The sequence below is a fragment of the Anthonomus grandis genome, chromosome 6 (genome assembly GCF_022605725.1).
Source record: "Anthonomus grandis grandis chromosome 6, icAntGran1.3, whole genome shotgun sequence".
In the NCBI taxonomy this organism is placed as follows: Eukaryota; Metazoa; Arthropoda; class Insecta; order Coleoptera; family Curculionidae; genus Anthonomus; species Anthonomus grandis.
Window position 1 is genome coordinate 6656644 of NC_065551.1, and position 26719 is coordinate 6683362.

At 32.8% G+C, this 26719-nt stretch overlaps 2 protein-coding genes and 1 long non-coding RNA gene across 7 annotated transcripts in view; 1 reads left to right on the forward strand and 2 right to left on the reverse strand.

Moving 5' to 3' along the window:
* The window catches only part of LOC126737753 (zinc finger protein 91-like), a 43843-nt gene extending 35904 nt beyond the window's left edge, over positions 1-7939 (reverse strand). For 2 of the 3 annotated variants that reach the window (XM_050442777.1, XM_050442779.1), the window contains exon 1: positions 7777-7939. The gene's annotated coding sequence lies outside the window, so the exon portion shown is untranslated. Of the gene's footprint in view, positions 1-7311; positions 7433-7776 lie in introns of those variants that run through there. The other variant, XM_050442778.1, reaches the window with a different exon arrangement.
* Positions 929-21664, forward strand: LOC126737763 (putative nuclease HARBI1). 3 transcript variants are annotated; one of them, XM_050442801.1, is made up of 3 exons: positions 929-1010; positions 17910-18412; positions 20745-21664. In XM_050442801.1, the coding sequence occupies exons 2-3, from the start codon at positions 18056-18058 to the stop codon at positions 21549-21551; spliced, it is 1164 nt and encodes a 387-aa protein (XP_050298758.1). In that variant the 5' UTR covers positions 929-1010; positions 17910-18055; the 3' UTR covers positions 21552-21664. The 3 variants fall into 3 exon arrangements, with proteins under 3 accessions (XP_050298758.1, XP_050298759.1, XP_050298760.1); XM_050442802.1 differs by lacking the exon at positions 929-1010 and adding an exon at positions 2060-2185; XM_050442803.1 differs by lacking the exon at positions 929-1010 and adding an exon at positions 8406-8583.
* LOC126737779 (uncharacterized) lies at positions 17548-26719 on the reverse strand. The gene is made up of 5 exons (XR_007661100.1): positions 26009-26719; positions 19414-19604; positions 19089-19354; positions 18946-19025; positions 17548-17862 (listed from the first exon to the last, which is right to left on the reverse strand). It is a non-coding gene; the product is annotated as an uncharacterized LOC126737779 (long non-coding RNA).

Here is a 26719-nt window from a genome sequence, read left to right on the forward strand (position 1 = left end):
GGCCTTTTCACTTTAATCACTTATAAAAATGCTGTAATCTATTTTTATGTACTTTCACTTTAGCGTCACTTTTACTATTACTTAATATACAATTTACACCTTCTACATCCTCTACTACGAAAGGGCCTTTATACCAAGGGTCAAATTTCGTTCTATTTTCATTATTTAAAAGTACTGAGTCACCGGGTTTTAAATATATTTCTTTAGACTGTTTATCGTATTCTAATTTTCGCTGAACTTTTGCTTTTTGAATAAAATCATTGGCTCGTCTATTTGCAATTTGTAAGCAATATCTGACTTCTTGATAATATGCGTCGATATTATATACAGGGTCTATCAAAGTACCATTTAAAATATTAGAAAAATCAACCTTACGTGCAAAAACTAATTCAAATGGCGTATATTCGTGATATACACTGGGAGTTGTGTTATAACAAAAGCTGAAATAGTTTGTCCATTCATCCCAATCGTCTTGCATTTCGTTTATGTACATTCTAAGAAACTCATTTAAGACTCTATGATTTCTTTCGCAACCACCTATAGTTTGACTATGGTAGGCTGTCGAAATAGAATGTTTAATTTTTAGAAGTTCAGAAAGTGATGTAAGTACTTCGTTTTTATACTCAGTGCCCATATCGGTTCTGATTTCCTGCATTGGGCCATAATTAAGAATAAATTCATTAAACATTGCCCTAGCTATAGTTTTAGCTTCTTTATTCGGAATAGGGATAATTTTGACAAATTTAGTTAACTCGCACTGGATTGTTATTGCATAAATATTGTTGTTAGGAGTTTTTCTGAATGGTCCAATCGTGTCGATACATGTGATGTCAAATGCTTTTTGTGGTGTAGGTGTTATTACCATTGGCTCTGAATGAGTTATTTTTCTCTTATTAATTTGACACTTTTGACATTTTTTAACGTATTTGTTGACATCGCGGGACATTCCTTTCCATCGGTAATTTGCTTTTAGCTTCTTAAGCAATTTTTTCTGTCCACAGTGACCTCCGGTAAGTGGATTATCATGATATTCCTGTACTAACGCTAACTTGTCATCATTATTTTTAATAATTTTGGGCTCTTCATACAGAAAAATAGTAAGATTTTTTAATTTACTTAAAGCAATATTTTTTAATTCGTTTATTGTGCACAATTTAAATATTTCATCTGTTATTTTTAGCTTTAGTTCCTCAATGTTGCAATCAGCAGCCATTTTTTCCAGCTTAGACAAAACTGTTCCTAAGAATGTTTTGTCATTACTGATTAACATTTTATCCTCGATCATAAAATCTTTATTCTTACCCATAAGTATCCATAGATATTTATGCTGAATTTTAAATTTTACATAAGCTAATTTTAAAACATTACTATTTTCTAAAGTCTCTAGGACTTTTGGTTTAACCGTAAACGGCATGCTAGCATTCTTGCTATTATCTTCTGTTAAGGTAGTATCCTTTTTTGCCATTGCCCGTGTTACTGCAAATACGTTGACTGTTTTGTTATTTATCGCCAAATCGCTTAGTTCGCTAATACAAATTCTCGATAATGCATCTGCTCCTACATTGTCCTTTCCTTTAATATATTCAATTTCAAAATTATATTCTTCTAAATCTAATCGCATCCTGGTAAGTTTTGAAGATGGGTCTTTCATAGAAAAGAGATACACTAAAGGCTTATGGTCAGATTTTACCAAAAATTTATTTCCGTACAAATATGGCCTAAAATACTGAATCGCCCAGTGGATGGCTACTAATTCTTGTTCTATAGTCGCTTTATTAGATTCTCCTTTAGTGAATGATTTTGAAGCGTAAGCTATTGGCAATTCTTGCCCATTAAAGTTTTGTGATAATATAGCGCCACAAGCATTTTTTGATGCGTCTGCTGTTAAAATAAATTGTTTATTAAAGTCTGGGTATTGTAAAATTTCGGGTTGCAACAACGAATTTTTAAGATAAATAAAAGCTTGTTTACATTTTTCACTCCATTCGAATTGCGTATTTTTTCTTGTTAACATATTAAGAGGTTTTGCAATTTCTGCGAAGTTTCGAATAAACCTGCGATAATAGTTACAAAATGCTATAAAGCGTTTTACTTCATCAGCATTTCTAGGCTCTGGGTATTTATTAATAATGTCGTATTTTGACTCGTCAGGCACAATTCCATTACTAGTAATCCTGTGACCTAGGTAAGTAACTTCTTGCGAAAAAAAATTGCATTTTTCGGGATTTAATTTTAAATTGTATTTTCTGCACGTTTCAAATACACTACGTAAATTTTGTAAATGATGATTTTTTGAACAACCAATTACAATTACGTCATCCATGTACAAGAAAGCCTTTTCAGGTGTTATTCCAGCAAATGCTATGTTCATCATCCCCTGGAAACTGTTTGGGCTTATTCTGAGGCCAAATGGTAACCTTGTAAATCTGTAGCTACCTGTACTTGTACTAAAAGTTGTGAAATCTCTAGATTCTTCTGCAAGTGGTATTTGATGAAAGCCCGCTTTTAAATCTAGGGTTGAAAACCATTTAGCACGGCCTAGTTGGTCTAAAATATTGTCAATTCGAGGCAATGGAAATTTATCAGGGATAATTTTCTTATTTGCCTCTCTAAAATCCACTACTAGTCGCCATTTTTTATCATGACCCTTAGATTTCTTAGGTACCAAAAGGATTGGACTATTGTAAACAGCATTAGATTCCTCTATTATGTTTTCCTCTAACATTTTACTTACCTGTGCATTTATTTCTTTAGATTGAGAAAGCGGTGTTCGATAATTTTTTATATAGAAAGGTTGCTCAGCTAATTTAATTTTTTGTTTATAAAAATTGTTTGTTGTTAATTTATCACAGTTTAACCCAAATATATCAGCAAATTCCATGCATAATTCGGTGGTTTCCTTTTTCGCGCATTCCGGGATGTTTTTATTTAATTCCTTTAATAGTTGATCTTTTCGGTTATTTTGATTACAATGCAATTGGTAACACGAAAAGTTTTTTAGGGGTTCGGTTACAATTTTAGGATTATTTATGGTTATGGTTTCGCATGTTGTATTTAGAATTTTAATTATTGGAATTGACCTAGAAATTATGGTTGATGCTATGAAAACGCCTGGAGATATTTCGTTACAACCGAATCTTCTTTAAGATATTTTAACTTTTCTACTTTTCTAATTATTTCACATCTCGGGGGGATAATTAACATATCTTTTGCAGGGCTGTCATGAATTGGTATAGAGATTAAATTATTATGCAGTCTTATTTGCATTGTCCAATTAGAGTAGTCCAATTGACATTGATATTGTGTAATAAAATCTCTACCAAGAATTCCATCTGCTGGTATGGGAAAATTATCCTCAACTATGTGAAAATTTTGTTTTAAAGAAAAATTGTCAATAAACATTACAGTTTTAGTAGTACCTATGGAAGTTATATGTCCTTCTGTAACACCGTTTATCCTGCTAGCATTTGCTCTGTCAACTATTTGGTTTTTATCGATTTTTGTTAGCTTAATTAAAGAAATATCGGCACCAGTATCTACGATTAATGTTATTGTTTCATTTTGTGTCATTTGGGTCTGAACGACGATAAAATTTGACAACGATAGGTCCATGTTAAAAATATTTATTGCTCCCCCAATGGACCTGGTTGGGGTGATAATTCGTTTCCCGAATTATCTGTCTCAAAGCTGCGCACAGAATAGTTTCCTCTGCCTCGTTGAGAATAGCCCCTGTGACCTCTATATCTGCTATGGCCACCATGATAATTATTATGGATAGGAACTTCAGGATTTCTATTAAATCCTCCTCTTTTCCATTGTCCTTGCGCCCTAGGATAATGACCTCTATAATTTGGATTTCCTCTATTGTTGAATCGATTTTGTGTAAAAAGGACTGTAGAATTTTTTGATTCAGTTTCGACGCTAACAAACTTTGTCAAGGCGTCTTGAGTTGTGTTGAATGTGCCTGCTTCCATTATCAACTTGGATCTTTCTGAGGTTGCATTCGATTTTAGGGCTTTAACTGCAATATTAGTTGTATAACCCTGTGCTACATTTACTGGTACACCTTCATTTATGTACGCTCTTTTTAAGCTTGTTGCTAAAGCTTCTATGTCAGATGCATATTTTGATGTATCGCTGGATCCTTGTTTAAGAGCTAATAATTTTGCCGAAACTAACTGCGAACTTTCACCCTTAATATTGCTTGTTAGTTTTTGAATTATAATTGGTATGGTATCATTATCGCCAATAAGGTCTCTTGCTTTACCAACTAATTTAGTTTTAATAAGAGCCACGGCATTTGCTTCGTGCCCTTCGCAATTTTCTTGGATTAAAGTTAGTGCGTCAATAAAAGATCGAAGTTTATCCGCTGAGCCATCAAAATCATTGCACAAAACCCTGCTGGTGAAATTAAAAAAATCCATTTTAGTCATCGCCATTTTGCCAGTTTCAATTTTAATTTCAGTGTTTGTATTTTCTTCGTCTGAACCCTCTGAAGAGTTTTCACTGTCAATAATATCCTCCTCAATCACGTTTGGATCAATTAGTTCAGTGCATGATGTAGGTATTTTATACGAAACATTTAATACTTGATATACCCTGACTACTTTATCTCTTGAGACGGAAAAAAGTTTTTTAATAGCAAAATACTGTTCTTGACTTAAATTTTTGTAATCATGTAATACAAGTTGCACAAAGGTATTATAGTATTTAAGTAAATTATCCCTAACTTCTTTTTTAATTTCCTCTGATTTAGGTATTTTTTTCTTTAAGACTCTTTTTGATTCGTTAGTAATTAATATTTTTAAATTTGATAACTTGGTATAAAGTTCATCCCAAGTTGATGACATAAAAATAACTAAATTTAGCCTAAATTACGGTAAAAAAAAATCTAACATAATAGTAGTACATGAAAAATGTAAACAAAAATCCAAAATAAAAATTATTATTCAGCTATATATATGTAATATGTAACTTTATAATATATTATAATATTATAACTTTCGATTACTTTATGAACTAATAAAAAAAATAGTTTTACCCCCAAAAATATTTTAAAACTGCTAAATAGCCAAAAAAATCTTATTCTAAATATACACAAATAAATAAAATTACATACCAACTATAATATAACATTTGTGTGGTCCATGTCCTGGGACAGATGCAAAATCGCCATTACATCTCCTTCTTCCATCTTCCAATAAACAGGTGGCGTTTAATCGCTCGTCCTTAATGTCACTGCTTTCAGGTTTTACTGAAATGTTTTTCTACACCAACACATTGTTTCTTCTTTCACTAACACGGACTCACAAACACAAACCACTATGTAATAGTCTTACTTAGACATCACCAACTGTAGCTTTCAGCATAAGACTTCTTGACAAGTCTCTTTTCATGTTTCTGCGGTAAGCCTTCCTAATTTTTAGTAATACCAAGGTTACAACAGCCACAGTGATTATATACAGCAGAATACGGATATCCATAGGGACATTTATAGCTTGTTCTTCCACTATAAAATTGGAGTTTACAACACCTGTGTCAGTAACTTCAGCATGCTTGGTGTTAGTAGTACCCATATTGACTCACACTGTATGTTACTGTACATTAGCATACTTTACAGCAACTAGCTCCCATACTTTTACCACGGTTTTACTATAAACATTTTTCTTTTTGTACTATATACATATAGAACAATTACTACTCTTACTGAAAAATGCACTAAAAAATGGTGTTTGGCACTGGCAGGGTCGCCATGTGAAGGTTCGATTTAGGAATTATAAATAAGAATGCCAAATGCGCTTACACCATTGTATATTACTCTCTTCGATGATATCTGGTATATTAGTAGTTATTTAAAAACAGTGTTCTACATAATTGTCATGCATATGTATGCAATAGTATTGCATAAATATTTAACAATAATAATAATTCATTGTATAACAAATTAATATACAGTATGATACTTGAAAATAAATAACATATATCACTATTATATTATTGTACCACAGAGTCACTAAGAACATTACTAGACTTATGTTTTATGCATAAGGTTTTAAATGCTACTATAGATTGTCCCGAGTTATTGTCTCTTTTTAAACTTAGGGTGCCTTCCAGATTGAATAGACAATCAGAAATATTTTCAGTCCCATTCCACCATACCAATTATGATATTAATGAGCCAATTACATGAATGGCTCGAAGTGCTAATGGTCTGTCAGGACAGATAAGCTTTTTTGACTCTAGGATTACATCTTTTAAGGGGCAGTTAAAGAATATTATTTCATTGGGGCTTTAATCAATTAACTCATCTACATGTTTCATTGATTTATAGATAGTTTTGTATCTGAATATATATGTTTGTATGGGTATGCTATGTAACACTTTTGTAAATGGATTCCATAAATAAAAAAATAAATAAATAAATGAATACCAGAAGGTACCGTTCATGGGCCATTACTTTTCTTAGTCTATTTAAATTCTTTAACAGATATCTTACTTGAAAATGCTCAATACATACAATACAAAGCTCTTGTAGAGTCTTTATTGAGATATGCTATAATAGTATGGGGAAGTTCTTACATAAAGGCTTTAAAACCTTTAAAGACAATCCAAAATTACATTATTAAAATCATTTTTAGAAAGGATAAACTGTTTTCAACATACCTACTTATGTTGTCTACTAATACTACTACAGTGAAAGAATACTGGCAATTCGATCTTTATATATTTTAAGTGTTTGTTCTTTTATATATGAAAACCCTGAAATAGGTATACATGTTAGTCGTACTTACTCTACCAGGTTTAATGTTGAAGGAAACTTACAGATTCCCAATAGTACTACCAACTTAAACCTTAGGTCATTTCACTACCTTAGTGTAAAAATATACCTACAACATTTTGCCGCTAACAGTAAGGATGACAGGGAACAGAAAAGCTTTTAATAAGAAATGTATCACTTTTATAGCTCATAATTTTGAAAAGTTTTCAACATTATTCTGAATCATTTTTCTTGATTTAAAGTACTAAAACTTCTTTTTTTTTTTAATTCAATTATCAAGCTAATTAAGTTTTGTTATGAGTTTGAGGAAATGGTGCACAACTAGGTATATCAGCTTATTTTAATATTTATCCAGTTAGTTTTTATTGTTAAACTCTTAGTATTATAGTTATTATAGTACATACAGAAATTAGGTTTTCTAAGTACCTAATATAATTACAATAGTAAACATAAAAATTTTTGTATATTAAACATGTATGTAGCAATTAAATTTTGGTAATATATGAGTATGAGTATATGAGTTAATTCATTACCAGAAGATTTTAAAAATTTCCAGGTTTTCTTTGAATTCTCCCTATTTAGTTCAAATAAATCTTTATATATAATATTTGGTTTTTGTTTGCTTTTAAAGTATATCTATAAGTTTTTATCTACACATCTATAGTTAAATACTTATAATGATTTACTTATATTTAATATGTATACCTATATTTTTAAAATTTTTTAAAGTGTTTTTATCATAATATGATTATCTTTTTATCATAAGGTAAGATTAATTTGGTGAAATTTATGATAATTAATAAAATTTCACCAAAAAGTGTAGTTTGGTGGTTTTGGATCTCAGAAATTACATTCCAACTGACCTAATTTATGACAAAATGGCGACACATGAGATACTATTGATATAAACTATAGCCCATTTATTTAAAATAGACATACTTGCTCTGTATATAAGAAATTCTACTAAGCCTTTCAATTTAGCCCTGTTAACAACTTACCTATATTCAGTTATTTATAAAGCATAAAGCAATGGTGCAGTACAGAAATTCCTTATTTATCAAAAAAAAAACTATATAAACTTTAAAAACATTTGAAATACAGGGAAACAAGTTTCACCAAAATATCCACAACACAACAACAAACTGTCAACTTGCAAATGTGTAAAAGTCAAAGAAGCATAATTGACGTATCGTTATATCGTTTTCTTAGAAACTGTTGCTACATTCTTAAGCTTCACCAAAAGTTAATTAAGGTAGTCAAGGCCGTAACCGATTTTAGGCGGATAGCCACAATTTATTGGTAATTAGCGCGGTTATCTTTGGTTTTTACACGCCAAACAACTATATTGACGTCACAACTTGTTTTCGTCTAAACGTTTTGGTTTAACCAGTGTTTATTGATTATAAATATTAAATAATAAAACAACTTTATTTTTTGTACCGCATTCTCATTTCTTACATAATATTCCTTTATAATTAATCATATTTCCTAATCTCTTGTATTTATTTCTTGTGTTTGTAGTTCCTATAAATTTTAATTTCGTTTATTTGGACATTATTTAGGATCTATGTTTTGTTGTTTTGGAAGTATTTTTTGTTACATTAATTTGATTATCTATGATGACCAACTCTATTTGTAATGCTGATATTGCTAATCCAAGAATAAGACTTATGTGCTTCGTGGCTGTCGATTTTTTTAAATGAAAATTTCGTGTTAGTTTTAGAATATTTAAGGCAGGCACTTTATTCCGAAACGCAAGAAATAACTCTTGCTTTGAAGGAGAACTTTGGCTAATGGAGTACAACGTAAGTAAATACAGACTTTATTTTTATTATTTTTTTTAAGGATGTTTTGGTATATCAAATAACCATTTAACCAAAAATGAAAAACTACTAAAGTCGAAATTATACCCATTTGTAATGACGATTTTTGTTTATCTTTGTTTAGCATATTCCAAACAGCGGCGACAACAAACTTTTGAAAAATTGGTGTCTGATGATTATTCATCTTTTATATACCTACTAGGTTATGTGAAATATCCGTCACTGTCAATCAAAAATATTGGTTTGTCGACGTTCTTGAAAGTTTTTTATTTCGAAAAGTGTTAGATAATGCCTAAAAAAAGATATAATAGGTATAATGAACAATCGCAGCTGATGATTTTAAATATATTGGCTTTTTTTCAACTGGAAAAGGAACAAGTCCGAAACGGAATTGCACTTCAAATTGAGAATGTGATACAGCGAGCCGCAGATGCAACAAAATTGAGCACAACAACGATCATTACGCAGAGGATTACGCAGCCCATATATCTTCCAAGCAAAAGACAGCAAAAACCAAAATTACAACATATTTGAAACATAGAATTCGGGACACAATTTATTCTATGTGCGCCAGAAAAGAATATGTAATATTGGCAACAATAAGAGAAAAGTTCAGGGAAGAAATTGAATATTTTGAGTTTTCCATTGACTCCTTAAGAAGATGGATCAATAGTATAGGCTTCAAGTGGAAAAAATCAAATAACAGAAAATATTTGATGGACTTGCCAAATATTGTTCATAAAAGAATCAATTTTTTAAGGGAGTATATCAAAAATAGAAATGTAGGTCCGGAAGGTTTTACTCCAGTTTTCATTGACGAGACGTGGATTTTTAGCAAGGGATCATTTCGTAGTAGCTGGCAAGATGACACCAAGCACACGGATTCAAGGAAAAACAGTAAAGGTAAAAATTATCTAGTTATCTTTTTAGATTTTTTTTTGAATTAAAACTATTGCTCTTGTAAGGGCCCTCTAACTTCATAATTTCATCTGTTTCATAGTTTCATATAATTTCTCTCTAAGATAATATCAGGGAATTTAACTCCATACACTACTCGTATGTGCATGGAACATTACTTATTAATTATATTAAATTTATGTTCTGGAAGAATGATTTCTAATAGAAGAGAATTGAATTATATTTTATTTTTAAGGTCATCTATCGTGGTCCACGCCGGAACCAAAGATGGCTTCATCAAGGGTGCAAATTTAATATTCAAGAGTGGATTAAAGACGGGAGATTATTATGACAATATGAACAGGAAAAACAACGAAAACTGGTTTAAAACTCAGCTGGTTCTAAATCTTCCCCCAAAGTCATTTATAATCATGGACAATGCAAGTTACCATTCTGGCTTATTAGAAGAAATCCCGAGAAAATCTTGGACAAAGCAGAGACTGACCGAATGGTTGAAGAAAAAGAATATTGGCTTTCCAGAAAAAGCCATAAAAGATGAAATATGGAGTATTGCACGCAGAAACTGCCCTAGTGAAAAAAAGTACTTCCTTGATGAATATGTTAAACATTTAGGACACAAAATTTTGCGACTGCCACCATATCATTGCCAGTTTAATGTAATTGAAATGGTATGGTCGGCATGTAAACGAAAATATGATCAATATATTTCCAATTTTAAGGGGTCATCTTCAGAAGTTCTGACTACATGGGAAAGGGTAATAAACAAAATTTCTATAGATCATTGGCAAAAATATGTTTTTCATACAGAAAAAGTAATTAAAAAGGCTTGGGAGGCAATACAAGTGTGTGATGCCTATGACATTCTGCCACTTGATTACGACTGACGAAGACAATATCTCTGATTTCAGTTCTGACTCTGACAATACTGACGAGATTGATTAAGCTTTTTTTCGTTCTAGCAAATTTTATTTTATAATCGTCGTTTAAGTTTTCAATCATATCGTTGCAATTTCATTAACTTGGTAATGCAATATGGCGTGTTTTTTTTGAGTTTGTATGTTTTATTTTTTGGAATGGTATTTTCATTTTAATGTGTTAACATATCCTTCAAGCAGCATTTTTTTTTTCATGAACAAGTAAATTAAATTGTCAGTATTAAAATTTTTCCCAGTGAGTTAAAATAATTTTATACATTTTATACATTATTTACAATTTTTGTAAGCTCGGTTTTGTTACGTCTACTGCTCGTGCCGAATTCTACTTTTCAAATATGTTGTAGATTTGGTTTTTGCGGTCTTTTGCTTGGAAAATATATGAGCAGCGTAATCCTGATCTGATTTTATCCCATTCTTCTTTATATTTGCGATCGTTGTTGTGCTCAATTTTGTTGCATCTGCGGCTCGCTCTATCACATTCTCAATTTGAAGTGCAATTCCGTTTCGGACTTGTTGTTTATGTCCCATTATTTATGATTAATTATAATAATATTTGTTAATTGTTAAGTTTGTTAATTATACAATAACTACAAGATTTTTTAAAATTTTTTGGGAATGAAAGTATATACACGAATATAAAAATATAATAATATGCTGCTAAAATAAATCATTTGTTAATTTCTGAACGTATAAAAATACATAGCAGACTATTAATTTCTGAAGGCGATGGTAAGGTTTCTAACCTAATATTGATTGGCAAAAATATCTACGCCATACGTTTTTTCTCACCTGGATGACGTAACTACAAATGGGTATAATTTCGACTTTATAATTTCGACTATAGGCAGTTAGGTATTTACCGCTAATGTTGGTGACAACTTTGACAGTAAATTGCTGTCGTCACTTTTTAAAAACCAACAGCACCTAAACGTTTTGGTAAATACCAATTGGAAATTGGTAAAAACCAAAACGCTTTGGTTATTCGCCTAAGATCGGTTCATGTGTTTGAAACAAGCATTCACTCTCTTTTCTTCAGAAAAGAGAGTGAATGCTTGAATTTCACTATTTATTTTGGTCTTGGCTATTGCATCAATTAAAATCTGCGATTCTTCTTGACGACTGCCCGTAACTTTATTCACAATAAAATTATAAATAAATATGTCTTTATTTGGTATCAAATGCACATTACATTAAATTTGCCCAAAAAAGAAACTCGATATGACTACTAAATAAAATTTTCAATCGTGAGTGTCTTGCGGATTGCCTAGTTTTTAACGATTTGTCGACGACACGCTTGAGTATATCGTATGCACCAGACGATATACCTTTCTTCCTTATTTAATACGTGCATGTGTCAGCATCCTTTTATAAACGTATTTGTTTCATTGATTGTTTACCATGATTGATTTTATTTTCATTAGTTTATCAAGAAGCTTACTTAAACACAACAACTAATAGATCTAATTCGACGCTATTTTCCACAACCTTCTGTTTGATTTGAGATTGTTACCAAAGAAGCTTTGAACAAGATTTTAAATTTGGAATTAGCAAAACTACTGCAAGTCGTTGGATCCATAAAATTTCTAAAATTATTAACAATCACGAGATGAGAGACAAATTAATAAATTAACATTTATGGAGAGATCCAATTTCCCTGGAGTTATCCCAAGTAACAATTTGCAGTCACCTAAGTTAAGATTACTCTTATTTTGTATTAAATTTTTCTTATTTAAAGTTTAAAATACTGGGTTTACTTTTTGTAAATGGTTTCCTTCATGGTTCCTATATCCTACTTTATAGCCTTTCTTTACACAAGAGACAGTTTGAAAACAATGGTAAATTTTAGAAAGTTTTATTTTTTAGGATTAATATAGCAGCAGCAGCAATGAAAAATCAGAATGTAGTAACCAATAAAAAAAAAACTTATTATATGTTTTTTTGAAATCCGGTATACATTCTGGGCGCGCGTGTTATTTAGGAGTAAAATAACATCTTTTCACAGTAAACTATGTTCCGTTTATAAATTAAGTGCTTGTAAATCTTTCAAAACGGGTATTTTACCCGTATAATTCACTTTATTAAACTACATACAAAACAAATATTAATAAGGACTGTCTAAAAGATGGATTAAAAAGGTTGTATTTTTGGGGTAGCTGCCTACTGCAGTTATCTATTAGTTTATTGTTAAAAAAGTAATTAATTTTTCTGTCGTTATGGCGTCCATCCGTCCAAAAATCAATAACTCTAAAAACGTCGCAAAAGCGTTTAGAAAGTTAACGGGTAGTCACTGCGTAACGTTGAGACAACCAAAAAATCTCTTTCAAATTGGTGTAAAACGGGGTTGTCTCTACGGTTAAGACAAGTAACAATGCAACGTTGCGTTGCAATTTGTTGTCGCGTCGAAAAATTGCTAATTGGAATGGGTCCTATTCATTGCACCCATGTTGCCATATTAAAACCAAAGGTGGATGAACACAACAAGTTTTTGTGATTTTCCAATAATTCAATTATTATTTCCCAATGGGTAGTGGTAGTTTTAAACAGCATTTTTTTATTTTAAAGAAATAATATTGGCATATCTTTAAATAAAAAAACACGGAGGTGAAAAAAATTAAATAAAAGAAAATTCTTAGTGTTTATCAATAGAAAAGACAATTACCGTTTCCATCTGTCAATTATTAGAGAAAATAACAAATATATACCAAGAAAGAATTTGAGATAGTTGCGTTAGATCTGTGATTTTTCTTCTACTTCTTTAAGAATTTCGTTAAAATTTATGAAAGAAAGTAATCCTCACCTAAAATGAGACCAAGTTTCAATAAACTTGGAAGAGATGCATGCACTTTAAAATATTTGTTATATTATTCTGATAATCTTCAATCTTATAAGTCTAAACTTAACCTTGAATCTTATAAATCCTAATACCATGAAAATGATGATCTTCATTTAGATTTTTACTTGAATTTACTTAACAAATTCAGTTAAAACACAATTTTTATTTTCTTTCTATTTTTACTATTACGAGTTTTACTTTCCTTCAATGTACAGTATTTCCACATTAATAGGTACAACCATCTTTAAAAATCAAAATATAGATGATTTTATGAGGGTTTGTAATTAGCAAGGGTTTATATAGTAAAAATATATTATTCAATCAACAACTCTATATATTATTTTATCATAAGCAACACAGACAGACAATTCACAATAATTCGGTTTTGAGAAACAGTGAACCAAATACCTTTAAATAAATATGGTGATACAATATTCACGTATTAAATAAGGAAGAAGATACATCGCCTGTTCCAGACGATATAAGGGTCGTTTATAAATCGCCAAAAACTAGGCAATCCGCTATACTCACACGTCAAATGTCAGCGTCGTCAACTTCATTATCGTTATATAATATATTTTTGGTTGGCAATACTAAAAATGTTCAGAGTGACCAACATCAAAAGGACACAACCACTATAAAAATGGGCGTGTCAAAAAAAAAGTGGTCATTTTTGGGTATCGTGGCCATATGCATCAGCAGTCCAGGTATATTTATTAATTTCATGTTTGAAACTCTTTCCTAGACCCTTTCCTGCCCCTTGCCAGTGGTAGCTGAACCTATTCACGCCGGTAGCCAGGCCGGATGATGCCGGATGCATCGAGGGGAAAACGTCACCGTGCATTTCAGTATTAAAGGGGACGTAGTCCTGCTCATTTGCCGCTTTTCCGACGTCTAATCCGCTCTCGTGATTGGTCACTTTTAGCATCTTAGAAAAGTACTTAAAAAAAAAACCTCACATCAGAATGAGTTGAAAATTCGTCAAAGTGTTTCTTTTTCGATTCCGCACAGATTCACTATTTTGTTTTGTGATATTCGATCTGGTTATCTTAAAATTTAATAAACTGTAAATAAAACACTATCGGTAAAACTGGCAACGACGTGAAAACGCCCGACCAAGATGCAAGCCAGCCTGAACAGCTGACGAGGGAAATCAATAATAGCAAATCAAAAATGTAAATTATAACGGATCGCCAAACAAAAGAGTGAATCTGAGCGGAATCGAATAAGAAACACTTTGACCAATTTTCAAGTCATTCTGATGTGAGGTTTTTTTTTAAGTACTTTTCTAAGATGCTAAAAGTGACCAATCACGAGAGCGGATTAGACGTCGGAAAAGCGGCAAATGAGCAGGACTACGTCCGTGAAAATGATCGATTCGGGTAACAGGGTACATACGTGATGGTTTTACCAAATCTCCAAATAGTGCTGGCACATTGCCTCGTAGCAGAGCAATTAAACTGGCAACTCCAAGTCCCTACAATTGGTACAACTGAAATTTGTCAGAGTGACCAACATCTAAAGGCGTGATTAATAATGTTATTAATCACGCAAAATGGCGGACACCTAGTAGTGGTCATTTAATTTTCATTGCATTGGCAGTCCAGGACTGGGATTCTAAAATCACGACTTCGAATTCGATCGCGACTCAGTCGTAACGAGAAAGGTGATTCTAAATTTCAATCGTCTAAACTCAACTATAATATAATAAATCAACTATATATTTGTAATTTTCCCTAATATTTGACAGATGGAAACGTCAATTGTTTTTTCTAATTATAAACATTAAGAATTTTCATTTATTTTGTTAATTTATTTCGCCCCAGTGTTTTTTTATTTAAATATATGCCTATATTATTTCTTTAAAATAAAAAAATGTCATTTAAAACCACCACTGCCCATTGGGAAATAATAATTAAATTTATGGAAAATCACAAAAACTTGTTGTGTTCATCCACTTTTGGTGTTAATATCACAACATTTAATTGCAATTGCAATGCAATTAATAGGACCTATAACACCAGGAAAATTGGATCTCTCCACAAATGTTAATTTATTAATTTTTCTCTCATTTCTTATATTTGGAAAATTAATAAATCGATCAGCTAGGTGACTGTCAATAATTTTAGCAATTTTATGGATCCAACGACTTTCAGTAGTTTCGCTAATTATAAATTTAAAATCTTGTCCAATGCTTCTTTGGTAACAATCTTGACATATTAAAACTGCCCATTCAGTGAACTCTACTTCCTCTGCTTTATTATTAACAGAAGGTTGTAGAAAATAGGGTTGAATTAGATCTATTAGTTGTTGTGTTTAAGAAAACTTCTTGATATACAAATGAATATGTATGTCTATTATATATATATATATTATTATATATATATATATATGTATATTATATGTATATCTATACGTATGTCTATTGGTAAACAATCAATGAAACAAATAAGTTTAAAAAAGGATGCTGACACATTATGCACGTATTAGATAAGGAAGAAGCTATATCGTTTGGTGCATACGATATACCCAAGCGTCTTGTCGACAAATTGTTAAAAACTAGGCAATCCACAAGACAATCACGATTGAAAATTTTATTTAGAATCACTCATATCGAGTAATCGTGTCGAATCGTGAATTTAGAATTAAGTTCGTGAGTAGGCCTGATTCGGCATTCGTGGCTGGGATTCTAAAGTAACGACTCCATCTCGATCGACTCAGTAGTGACGAGAATGGTGATTTTAAATTTCACTCGTCGGCTAAACTCATTTTATTCGATTTGATTTAGGTTTCTTGGTATATATTTGTTATTTTCCCTAATATTTGACAGATGGAAACGTTAATTGTCTGTTCTATTGTCAACACTAAGAATTAGATCTATTAGTTGTTGTATTTAAGAAAGCGTCTTGATATACTGATGAAAACCTAGTATGACTATTGGTAAGCAAAAAATGAAACAAATAAGTTTAAAAAAGGATGCTGACACATTATGCACGTATTAATTAAAGGTACCCCTTCACGTACAGTCGTGGCCTGCGCGCCTGGACTGACGGCTATGCCTGCGCTCCGGGACTGTTGGGGTGCCTTAAACCTACACCTACACGTTCAGTCTACAACTAGTGACCGTATCCTTCAGTTGACTTTGGAAAGTGGCGGAATGTGAAAATTCTTTCTTTTATTTTTACGAAAAGCTACCAAAAATGAGTTTGATTAAAAGAAAAGCAATTGCTTTGCTACTGTTGGCAGAAGGCGACGAAATAGAAACTCGAAAGAAAAAGAGATATTGGTCAAAACCGTGGTATTTGCGGAGAGACGAACATTCCCATGTCAACTTGTTAAAGGAAATAAACGAAACAAATCCTGAAGATTACAAAAACTATTTTAGAATGGACAAGGAGACTTTTAATGAGTTGTTAAGTTTAGTAAAAGACTATATAATAAAGCAAGATGCAGCGGGCGCGTTGCCATATCTCCCGAGGCAAGACTAGCTGCTACATTGCGGTATTTAGCTACAGGCAGATCGTATGAAGATTAAAAATTTTGTACCAGAATATACCCAAAAACCCTTGGTGTAATTATACCCGAAACATGTCAAGCCATTTATGAAGCTTTAAAGGACGATTATTTAAAGATAAGTTGGATTGATTATACTTATATCGTACAAAAAAATATATATTTATTTAAGAACATAACATAGACTTCTTAAAAAATAACAAAATGAGAACCCTTTGAAACACAAAATATTAAACAAACAAAAAATATACTTTTTAAATAAGAAAATAAGAGTTAATTAATTCTAAGAAACACAAAATGTTCACTAAGACGCACAGATATTACACTATAAAACTATAATGTTGTATGTATGGTGTCATGAATGTTGTTATAAGTAACATTCAATGGATCCGTTATTTGAAAAGAAGTACTTCCTTTCAATAAATCCGTAAGTGGAATAAATCCTCGTGACATCATCGACTCAGATTGATTATTAATTGTGTTTTGCGAAGTAGGTGGAATATTTTCAGGGTGGTTCAAAATATTATTTGAGGTATTACTTGCAGTAGCATTTTGAAATAGAGCTGTTGCAGCAGATCGTGGGTCTCCTGGTGATGAATGGGTTGCAGGTAAAACAGTATGTATTTGTGGTGTGTAAGGAAAATAATTTGCTCGTGATAAATGTGTTGCAGGTGAAACTGTATGTGTTTGTGGTGTGCTGAGTATTTGAGACTGTATTGTACAATGTTCGTTTAAATAGCCAAGAGAACCTTTAAAAACTGCCGTATTTATTAAGTTTTCACAAAATATTCTTTATTGTGGGTCCATTTTCCTTAATTTCGCGGCTATGGATATCCCATAATGATCATATTCGTCTTCTGTTTTGCTTAGAACATTTAATGCCTCCTTATAAAAATGGTCTTTAACTGGAGTTTTAGCTTTGCTTTTTGTAAGAATCGGAGTTGGTAATTTCCTTTTTTTCGCCAAGGGCGGAGACAACGGATTTAAATTTTCAGAATCTGTAGCTTGTGTTTCATTATCTTTTGTTAGTTCTGTCGTGTCACTGATACTTGCCGAGTAAATCTACAAAAAGACAATTATTTTAATGACAATTTTATTTCTATTTTCAGATACCAGATTCTGAAGAAGACTTTGACAAGCTATGGAATTTTCCTAATTGTGGTGGCGCTTAGACCGGAAACATATTAGGATCGTAAAAACGGCACACAGCGGATCATTTTATTACAACTACAAAGGTTACTGTAGTGTTATCCTGATGGCTCTTGTTAATGCGAATTATGAGTTTATACACGTAAATGTAAGAGTATCCGATGGGGGAGTTTTCGAAAATTCATCTTTCTATAAAAAACTAATGGAAGATAAAATGAAACTGCCAAAAACTCAAAAGACTAAACGTGGAATGAATTTTGTTTTTGTGGGGGATGATGCGTTCCCTCTAGGCAAGCATCTTATGAAACCGTTTCCTCAAAAAGGGTTAACTCGTGAGCAGACAATATTTAATTATCGGTTGTCGCGAGCCAGACGTATTGTCGAAAATGTGTTTGGCATATTATCTGCAAGATTTAGAATTTTTCACACTGAAATAAATTTGAAGCCAGAGAACATAGACAAGGTAATTTTAGCATCGTGTGTACTTCATAATTTTCTTCGGAAAACGTGTGCTAATTCTTATGCGCCCCCTAAGCTAATAGATTATGAAAATATCGAAACAGGAGAATTCATTCTAGGAGAATGAAGAAATACCCCTACTCCTTTTGGAGAGTTACAGAAAACAAATTACAAAAATTCTGCAGACAATGCTAAAGCTACAAGAATTGAATACATGGAATACTTCAATGGTCCCGGGAAAGTTTCGTGGCAAGACCAAATGATAGATAAGGGTTGTTATTAATTTTATTGAATATAACAAATATATAATAATATATGTAATTATAAAAAGCCAAAAAGGATTATATATATAATTTATGCTCTTGTAGAAACTGTTTATGATTTTTTCACGTTTCTATTAAATAATACCTAATTATTTTTATGTTCCATCTTTATTTAGATGCGCCTTTTCGATATAAAATCGTCAAATTATTTTTCCCTTTACGAGTGTATTTCATTGTATGCCATAGTCCAGGCATTTTGAAAAAATAATATTACCTGAGTTTCACCTGGTTGCGTAATTTTATCCTCGTCCACTATAATGTTTTCAACAGTTTCACGACTTTCCTCTTGATCAGCTGTAAATAATAATAGCTCGTAATACCACAATTTTGGAGCATATACTTCATCTGCTCCCATACCAGAACGAGTACTGTCTCGAACTTTTTTTAATTCCTTTCGGAAAGCGCTTCTAAGATTATTAATTTTTTTTGTAACATATTCCTTATTTGCATCGGGTATAACCGTCTGGCAGAATTTAATTAATTTTTCGATAGCCTTTTGCCTCAAATGCTTATTAGCGTATTCCGCACTTTTTATTTTCCATAGGCATGGATAACCTCTATAAATTTCAATAAACTCTGTTATAAAATCAACTGACTGAGGAGGTGCCATGTTCATGTTATATCTGCAATAATGAATTATTACTATACAATATAGTAATATTTAATAAGTAAAAACATTAACTTAAAAAAAAACAAAATACACTTCCTACTGGGATGCTTTTACCAACGAAACTGACATGAAACTGATGTGATTACGCACGTCTCTCTTTTTCCAACTCAAAATTGGTATCGCCGCACTTTTGCTAATCGCCGACTGACAACTGATGCACAACTACACGCTTCGATCTTGCCTTCGGCGCGCTTCAGTCCGTGCTGAAATATTTGTTTGGTTTAATTTCTTCAGTTCGTGCCAGGACTGAGTCAAGTAGGAAATTTTGAACTCCTTCACGTTCAGTTTTGGACTGAACTGATGGACTGTCAGTCGAAAACTGATAAAAAAACTGTACGTGAAGAGGTACCTTAAGGGCCCCACTCACCTCGTATTCTCTGTCGTTTTTAACAGACGGTGAAAAACGTTGAAAGAAGGAACCTTGCCTGATAAGTCCACTCACAACAGTTTGATTTCGCGTCAGTTTATCACGATGGACGGTACATGCCTATTAGCATTGGCGGCGGTTTTGGCAGTCGAAAAAACTCGCGAAAAAAGAAAATCTCGAAGAAAATGGGTTAAAGGCTGGTTGCTTGAACGCAGTACGCTATCACATACACATTTATTGGAAGAGCTAAGATTGGAGCCTGGTGATTGGCACAATTACTTGAGGATGGACGAGAATACGTATGGAAAACTGTTAAGACTAGTAACACCGTTAATTAAGAGACAAAATACCCATTTACGTCAATGCAATAGTCCTCACGAACGCCTAACAGCTACTCTGCGTTTATCATTTTCTCGGTAACCAGGGCTACTTCTGACGGTAATTTTCTTAGTTTGTGGGCAATGTTTTTACCTATAAATATAAAAAACTATAAAGTAGGGAACCTACTGAAAATAAATTTAAAAAATATTAACGATAACGTCAAATTGGTCATCGCTTTGATCTAAACGTTTCTCCACTTTACTTAAAATATCATCCGCCCTAGATCTTTTAGATAATTTAGATCGAAATGATGATGATGATGTCTGGGCATGTCTACTAGAAGTTGAGGCGAAACTTGACAACCCACTTCTATATATTTGGGGTAGTGCTATGTCACTGACCTCATCTTTAAGTATTTCGGCTGGAGATTGTGCCTCTGTAACTGTTTCTTTCAATCTACATAATAGAAAAATAATAGTATAATTGAGTTAAGTACATTAAATATCAACTTTGGAGTTCAATAAATTTACTACCACTTTACATTACAATGTGTATGAGAAACGTTTATGGCAAAACTTGGCTTATGATAACATTTTTAATTTCTCCATTTTCATCTTAAAATTTATTTTTAAACAGGCTGTTTCTTTTTTTGCAGTTTCCTAAATGCGAAGACGACTGGAAAGTAATATCTAAGGATTTCGATGAAAGATGGAACTTTCCCAACTGTTTAGGCGCCATGGACGGTAAACATGTTCGGATAGCTTCACCGCCTAACATCGGGTCCTACTTTTATAATTATAAAGGTAGTCATAGTCTAGTGTTGTTAGCAATGTTCAATGCCAATTATGAATTTGTTATGTGTCATTTTGGCACTAATGGTACAGTATCCGACAGAGGAGTTCTGGAAAATACACGGTTTTGTGACAAACTGATAAACCATGAGCTAAACATACCTGCTCCATCTAAAAGCAAATATTCAGAACTCCCGCTTGCCTATGTATTTGTTGGCGATGAAGCTTTTGCGCTTAGAGACGATTTTTTAAAGCTATTTGCCCAAAAACAACTTAATAGCGACCGCAGAATCTTTAACTACCGTTTATCCAGATGTCGACGAATTGTCGAAAATGTGTTTGGGATCCTAGCAGCCCGTTTCAGGATTTTTCACACAGAAATAAACCTGAAGCTGGAAAGTATTAAAAAAGTGGTATTGGCATGCTGTGCGTTGCACAACTTTTTACGAAGGAATACTGCTACTAGGTACAGCCCGCCTGAATGTCTTGATAATAAAGATTTGGAACGTGGTGAAATTCTACTTGGTTTGAGGGCAGGACCAAACGTTTTTGTGGACTTACAGCATGGCCAGAATAGAAATGCTAAGACTTCTGCCAAAGAAGTGAGCGAACATTTCATGAAGTATTTTTGTAATGAGGGGAGGGTCCCTTGGCAAGACAAGTTTGTTTAAAATGTTATTATTTCTATTTGTATTAGAGTATCATAACTATTGTACTTAATAAGCTGGCACAGTTATGTAAAACTTATACGTTTACAACAATAAATTTATAAGAACTGCTCAAACTAATAGTGTATTTTTATCACCCAGCGCAGCGATCTGTAGGGTCAGGGGGGGTACAGTGTTACACGGGGTTTATAGAAGCCCATATCTTTTTATATGTCCAGTTTAGGTATGGGGTGTGCTATATAACAAATATTCAAAATTTACAGGAGAAAACAAAAATCCAATAAAAAATTGGGGTCTCCATTTGAATTTTTGAAATAAGAAAGTAGGACCACGCCAGGCCTTTCCAAAGCACCCTAAAGACAAAATCAATGTGGTTTTAAAAAAAATTATTTAAAACCATTAGGTACATGTTTGTGTTTAACGTTTTTGTCTGCAATGTGAAACAAAAAAGTTAAAGGGGAAGTCAATTTATAAAAAAACACCCTGTACATACATATCATAATCATATACCTAATATCTATGAAACTCCTAATAATAATAATAAGTTTTATAGATATATGATACATATACATACCTCAGAATTACTTTCATGTGCATCTTCGTCTTCTATATATTTCCAACACCTCTTCTAGTCGTCTCGTGATCAGTCAAAAATATCAAGTTGTCGTAGTACCAAAGGTGTGGTTTGTATGTATCCTCTGAGCCAGCACCAGATTTTAAAGAGTCTTTTACCTTTTTTAATTCCTTTCGAAACGCGCCCCGCAAGGAATCAATTTTTTGTTTTACTGATTTTACTGTTGCTTCAGCATCCACTTCTTTGTATTTCATTAGCAATGCTTCATAAGCCTTATTTTTTTATTCGATCATGGTATTCTGCCGATTTAACTTTCCACACGCAAGGAAATGACCGATAAAGTTCTATAAACTCTAGTACAAAGTCTCTGTTCCACTGTCGTATATCGGACATTTTTTTAAACCATAAAACAAAACAAGTCTAACTAAATCAATATAAGCCAATAAGCAAAAATAAACAAGAAAAGACAGGTTGAACAGAACGTCACTGTCGCTGAAATATGCCTGACCCATCAAACTGTTGACGCCACACACCTCGTGTTTACCCCACGAACTTAAAAATATATTTAAAAAAAGTATATTTTTAAGTTCGTGGTTTACCCGAACGGTTAGCACGATAACCGACAAAAATGAATCCTTGCCCGAAATTTTGGAACGACGAGGAAAAACGACGTTCTCGTGCATACACCTTGTTTTTATGACATTTTTACTCGTAGGGTTTTAACCGTCGGTTAAAAACGACAGAAAAAAACGAGGTGAGTGGGGCCCTTTACACCAGCGTTGCCAGGTGTACGATAATTATCGTTTTTGTACGATACTTTTGCCCTTCGTACGATGTACGATACCGCATGCACGATAATATTAAAATGTACGATAATTTTGACTTTACCGAAAATATGCCTTAAAACACATAATTATGAAAAAAAAATATTTTTTTGTATGTAAAAATTTAAAGTAAAAATAAACAAATAATAGTGTCTATTTTTATTTCCTCATGTTTGCGTTTTAAAGGTTGGCACGACTGTTATGTTTTTCGGAGAATCCCCATCTTTTGTTTAGTTTGGATTTTATTTTATTATTAAGTTTCGTGTTTGGGATCTTCAATATTGCGGAGGGTTGTTGGGTGGGGTCAGAAATAAAACAGAAATCAGACTGACCTTTCTGACCCCACCCAACAACCCTCCGCAATATTTATTATTAAGGTTAGTTTAGTGAATTCGAATTGTGAAAAGTATAAGCTTGTAAATTTCAATAAAAAAGGTAGAATAATGTCTTCAACAGACTTTGAAACTTCTGAATGCAGAGAAAAAAGAAAGAGATGTAGGACACCTGAATACAAATTCGAAGAGGTGAGAGCAAAAAAGGTAAACATAGAAGCCAGAAATACCGCAGAGAATGGGAAGCAAACGAGGAATTTAAAGGGTGGTTGTTTCCGGATAGCGGTAAGTTAATATTTGGTATAATATGCACATGTTGCACGAGTTGTTGTGTTTTTGTAGATAATGGAAAAGCAAGATGTCGTGCCTGCAATGTTGTATTTACGGCGGAAATTACGGTCAGTCGTAAAAATCAAAGGAATGCCAACAACATTAGTCGCAGATTTATTTAAGAAAAAAGAGGTATGTATATCCGAAGAGAAGCAAATAAAACGGGCAGAAATAAAACTTACTGGTTTTTTAGCAGAGCACAATATTGCTTTTAACTGTGTTGATCATTTAACGGATATAATCAAAGAATGTTTCCCGGATTCCAAAATAGCAAAAGGGATGGATTTGCATCGAACTAAAGGAACTCAAGTAATGAAAAATATTATTGGTCGTTGCTCTGAGAGTGAGTTAAATACCATTTTACAATTAAATAAATTTAGTCTCATTATAGACGAGTCTACTGACATAGCTGCGATTAAAACCCTATGTGTCTGCGTGAGATTTTTTGATAAAAAAAATAAAAAAAATAATACTCTTTATTGGAAACTAATACAAATATTTTCTGGAGATAATCTAGATCAGGCCAATGAAGGTGCAACAGCTGAGAGATTATTTCATGAAATTAAAAAAGCTTTAGTGTTACACAAAATTCAATTAAAAAATATTACTGGATTCGCATCTGATGGCTGCAACAGTATGTTTGGGAAAAAAACTCGGTATCGAGCAGATTAAAAGACGAACTGCCCGGCATTATGGTGCAAAAATGTATCTGTCACTCTTTAAATTTATGTGCCACCGAGGCTTGCAAAAACTTGCCTAGAAGGTGCGAAGATATGGCGAGAAACATTTATAACTATTTTAAGCATAGCTCAAAGCGACAAGCAATGTTTAAGGAATTCCAAGATTTTTGTCAAGTTGATCCACACCAAATTCTTCGCCCATCGCAAACAAGATGGCTTTCACTTTTATCAGTTGTAAAGAGAATACTTGAGCAATGGGAACCTTTACGACTAGTTTTCACGTCCAATTATGTTGAACATCGTTTGCTAGCTATACTCTATTTCAGAAGTGTATAGAGCAATAAACTGGGGAATTCCGTTCTGTTTGGCTACATTTCGTGGTAGTTCATAGGCGCAGGTACTTATAATATTTATGAATTTAATTTTCACGGATTAAATGCCTTTATTTTGAAAGAGATTAAATACTAAATAAATACTTTTAATCCTTTTGTATAGGTACCTATCTTTTAACGCTTTGTAACATGCAAAAATGGGGTCAGGTAATATATACAGACTATAAATACTTTTAAATCATATTTTAAACGTTAGTAGTCACTGCTACGCTGTAGTGTAATCACAATATTTAAAAAATTGGGACAATAATATTGTGATAAAAAATTTGGATTGGTGGGTATTCAGTCCAACGAAAAGATGTACTAAAAATTCTCCACTATCGCTGAGTGAAAAAGTTATTATTTTAAATGTACATGATTGCATAAAACAAGATTACCCTAGTTTTACTGTGCAAGAAATTGTTGAAAAATGTTCTCGAATGAGTGGAATTGGAAAGTCCACCATTTTAAAATTGTTGCGGGAAAGAAAAGTAGCAGGTCAAGTGGAATCTCCCAAGCAAAAGCCAGGACGACCTACAAAAGTCCTTGATGAAAATGCTAAATGTATAATTCGAAGAAAAGTTCACTCTTTTTATTTTAAAAAGGAAATACCCACCCTAGACAAAATTTTAATGGAGCTTGGCCGAGATGACAGTATTCCGTTGATAAGTAGAAAACTTTTATGGAAAACTTTAAAAAATATGGATTTTGCCTGGGAAAAGCATAACCGCAAAGCACTTTTACTGGAGAGCGACGAAATTGTTTGTTGGAGACGACAATACTTGAGAAGTATCAAGCAGTACCGCAGGGAGCAAAAGAAAGTTTTTTATCTTGATGAGACGTGGATTAACGAAGGTTATATAGTCCAAAAAATGTGGCAAGACAAAAATATAACCAGTGCTCGCCAAGCTTTCATAGAAGGCCTGTCTACGGGTATTAAAGTACCTTCGGGAAAAGGAAAAAGACTATCACACATATTGGAAGCGAAGAGGGATTTTTAAAAGAAGGTCTGCTAACCTTTGAGTCGACTCGCACAGGAGATTACCATGAAGACATGAACTCAGACGTTTTCGAGGACTATTTTGGTGAAATGATAAAATTTCTTCCGGCTAATTCGGTGGTGGTTATGGATAACGCGAGCTATCATTCACGGCGAATAGAGAAGACGCCAACTTCAAGTTGAAGAAAGCAAGAAATTATCGATTGGCTGACTGCAAAAGGTATTGCGTTTGAAGCAAATTTGATAAAAAAAGAACTGCTGGCAATAGCAAACTTACACAAAACTCGTTTCATGAAATACGCCGTGGAAGATATAGCCGAAAAATATAATATAACTGTACTGTGCTTACCGCCATATCATTGCGAACTAAATCCTATAGAACTGATATGGATTTGTAGCAAGACAAAACACGACTTTTAAAATGAAAGATGTTAAGCTACTGTTTGATCAAGCCATTACGGAAGCGACACCAGAGAATCCAGCATTCCATTCGCCAGCAGTCCAGCATGTAATTAAGCAAGAGGACAAAATGTGGGATCTTGACAACCTCATCGATCAGACAGTCGATCCTTTAATTATAATGTCAAGAGGTGATGACAGTTCGTCAGATGACGAAGAAGACTACAATCTATTATAATTTAAAATTGTTATACACTGTTCAAAAAGTGCCAGATCCAAAAGTGACATTTTCAACTGTTTTACTCTACATATTATGTTCAATAAATTTGTGATAAAAATATATTATTCCATTTAAACAAAAGTAACTTTCTAAAATAAAATAGCATTTAAGTACATTAATTATAAGGTAAAAAACAAGTCCCAGTTGCACGCCTTTGGCGAACCGTTTTCAATGTTTATCAGTGGGTAACAATGGGCAAAACTCATAAATTGACCCAAAACCGGGTGGCACTACCTGCAATCAACGAAAAGAAAGAATTTTACATTGAAACTAATACCCAACTAAGGTAGTGGCATAAAATATTGGTGGATCACCAGGTACCACTTTTGCATACCTAATGAGGTTTTATTGCTCTACACACTTCTGAAATAGAGTATAGTG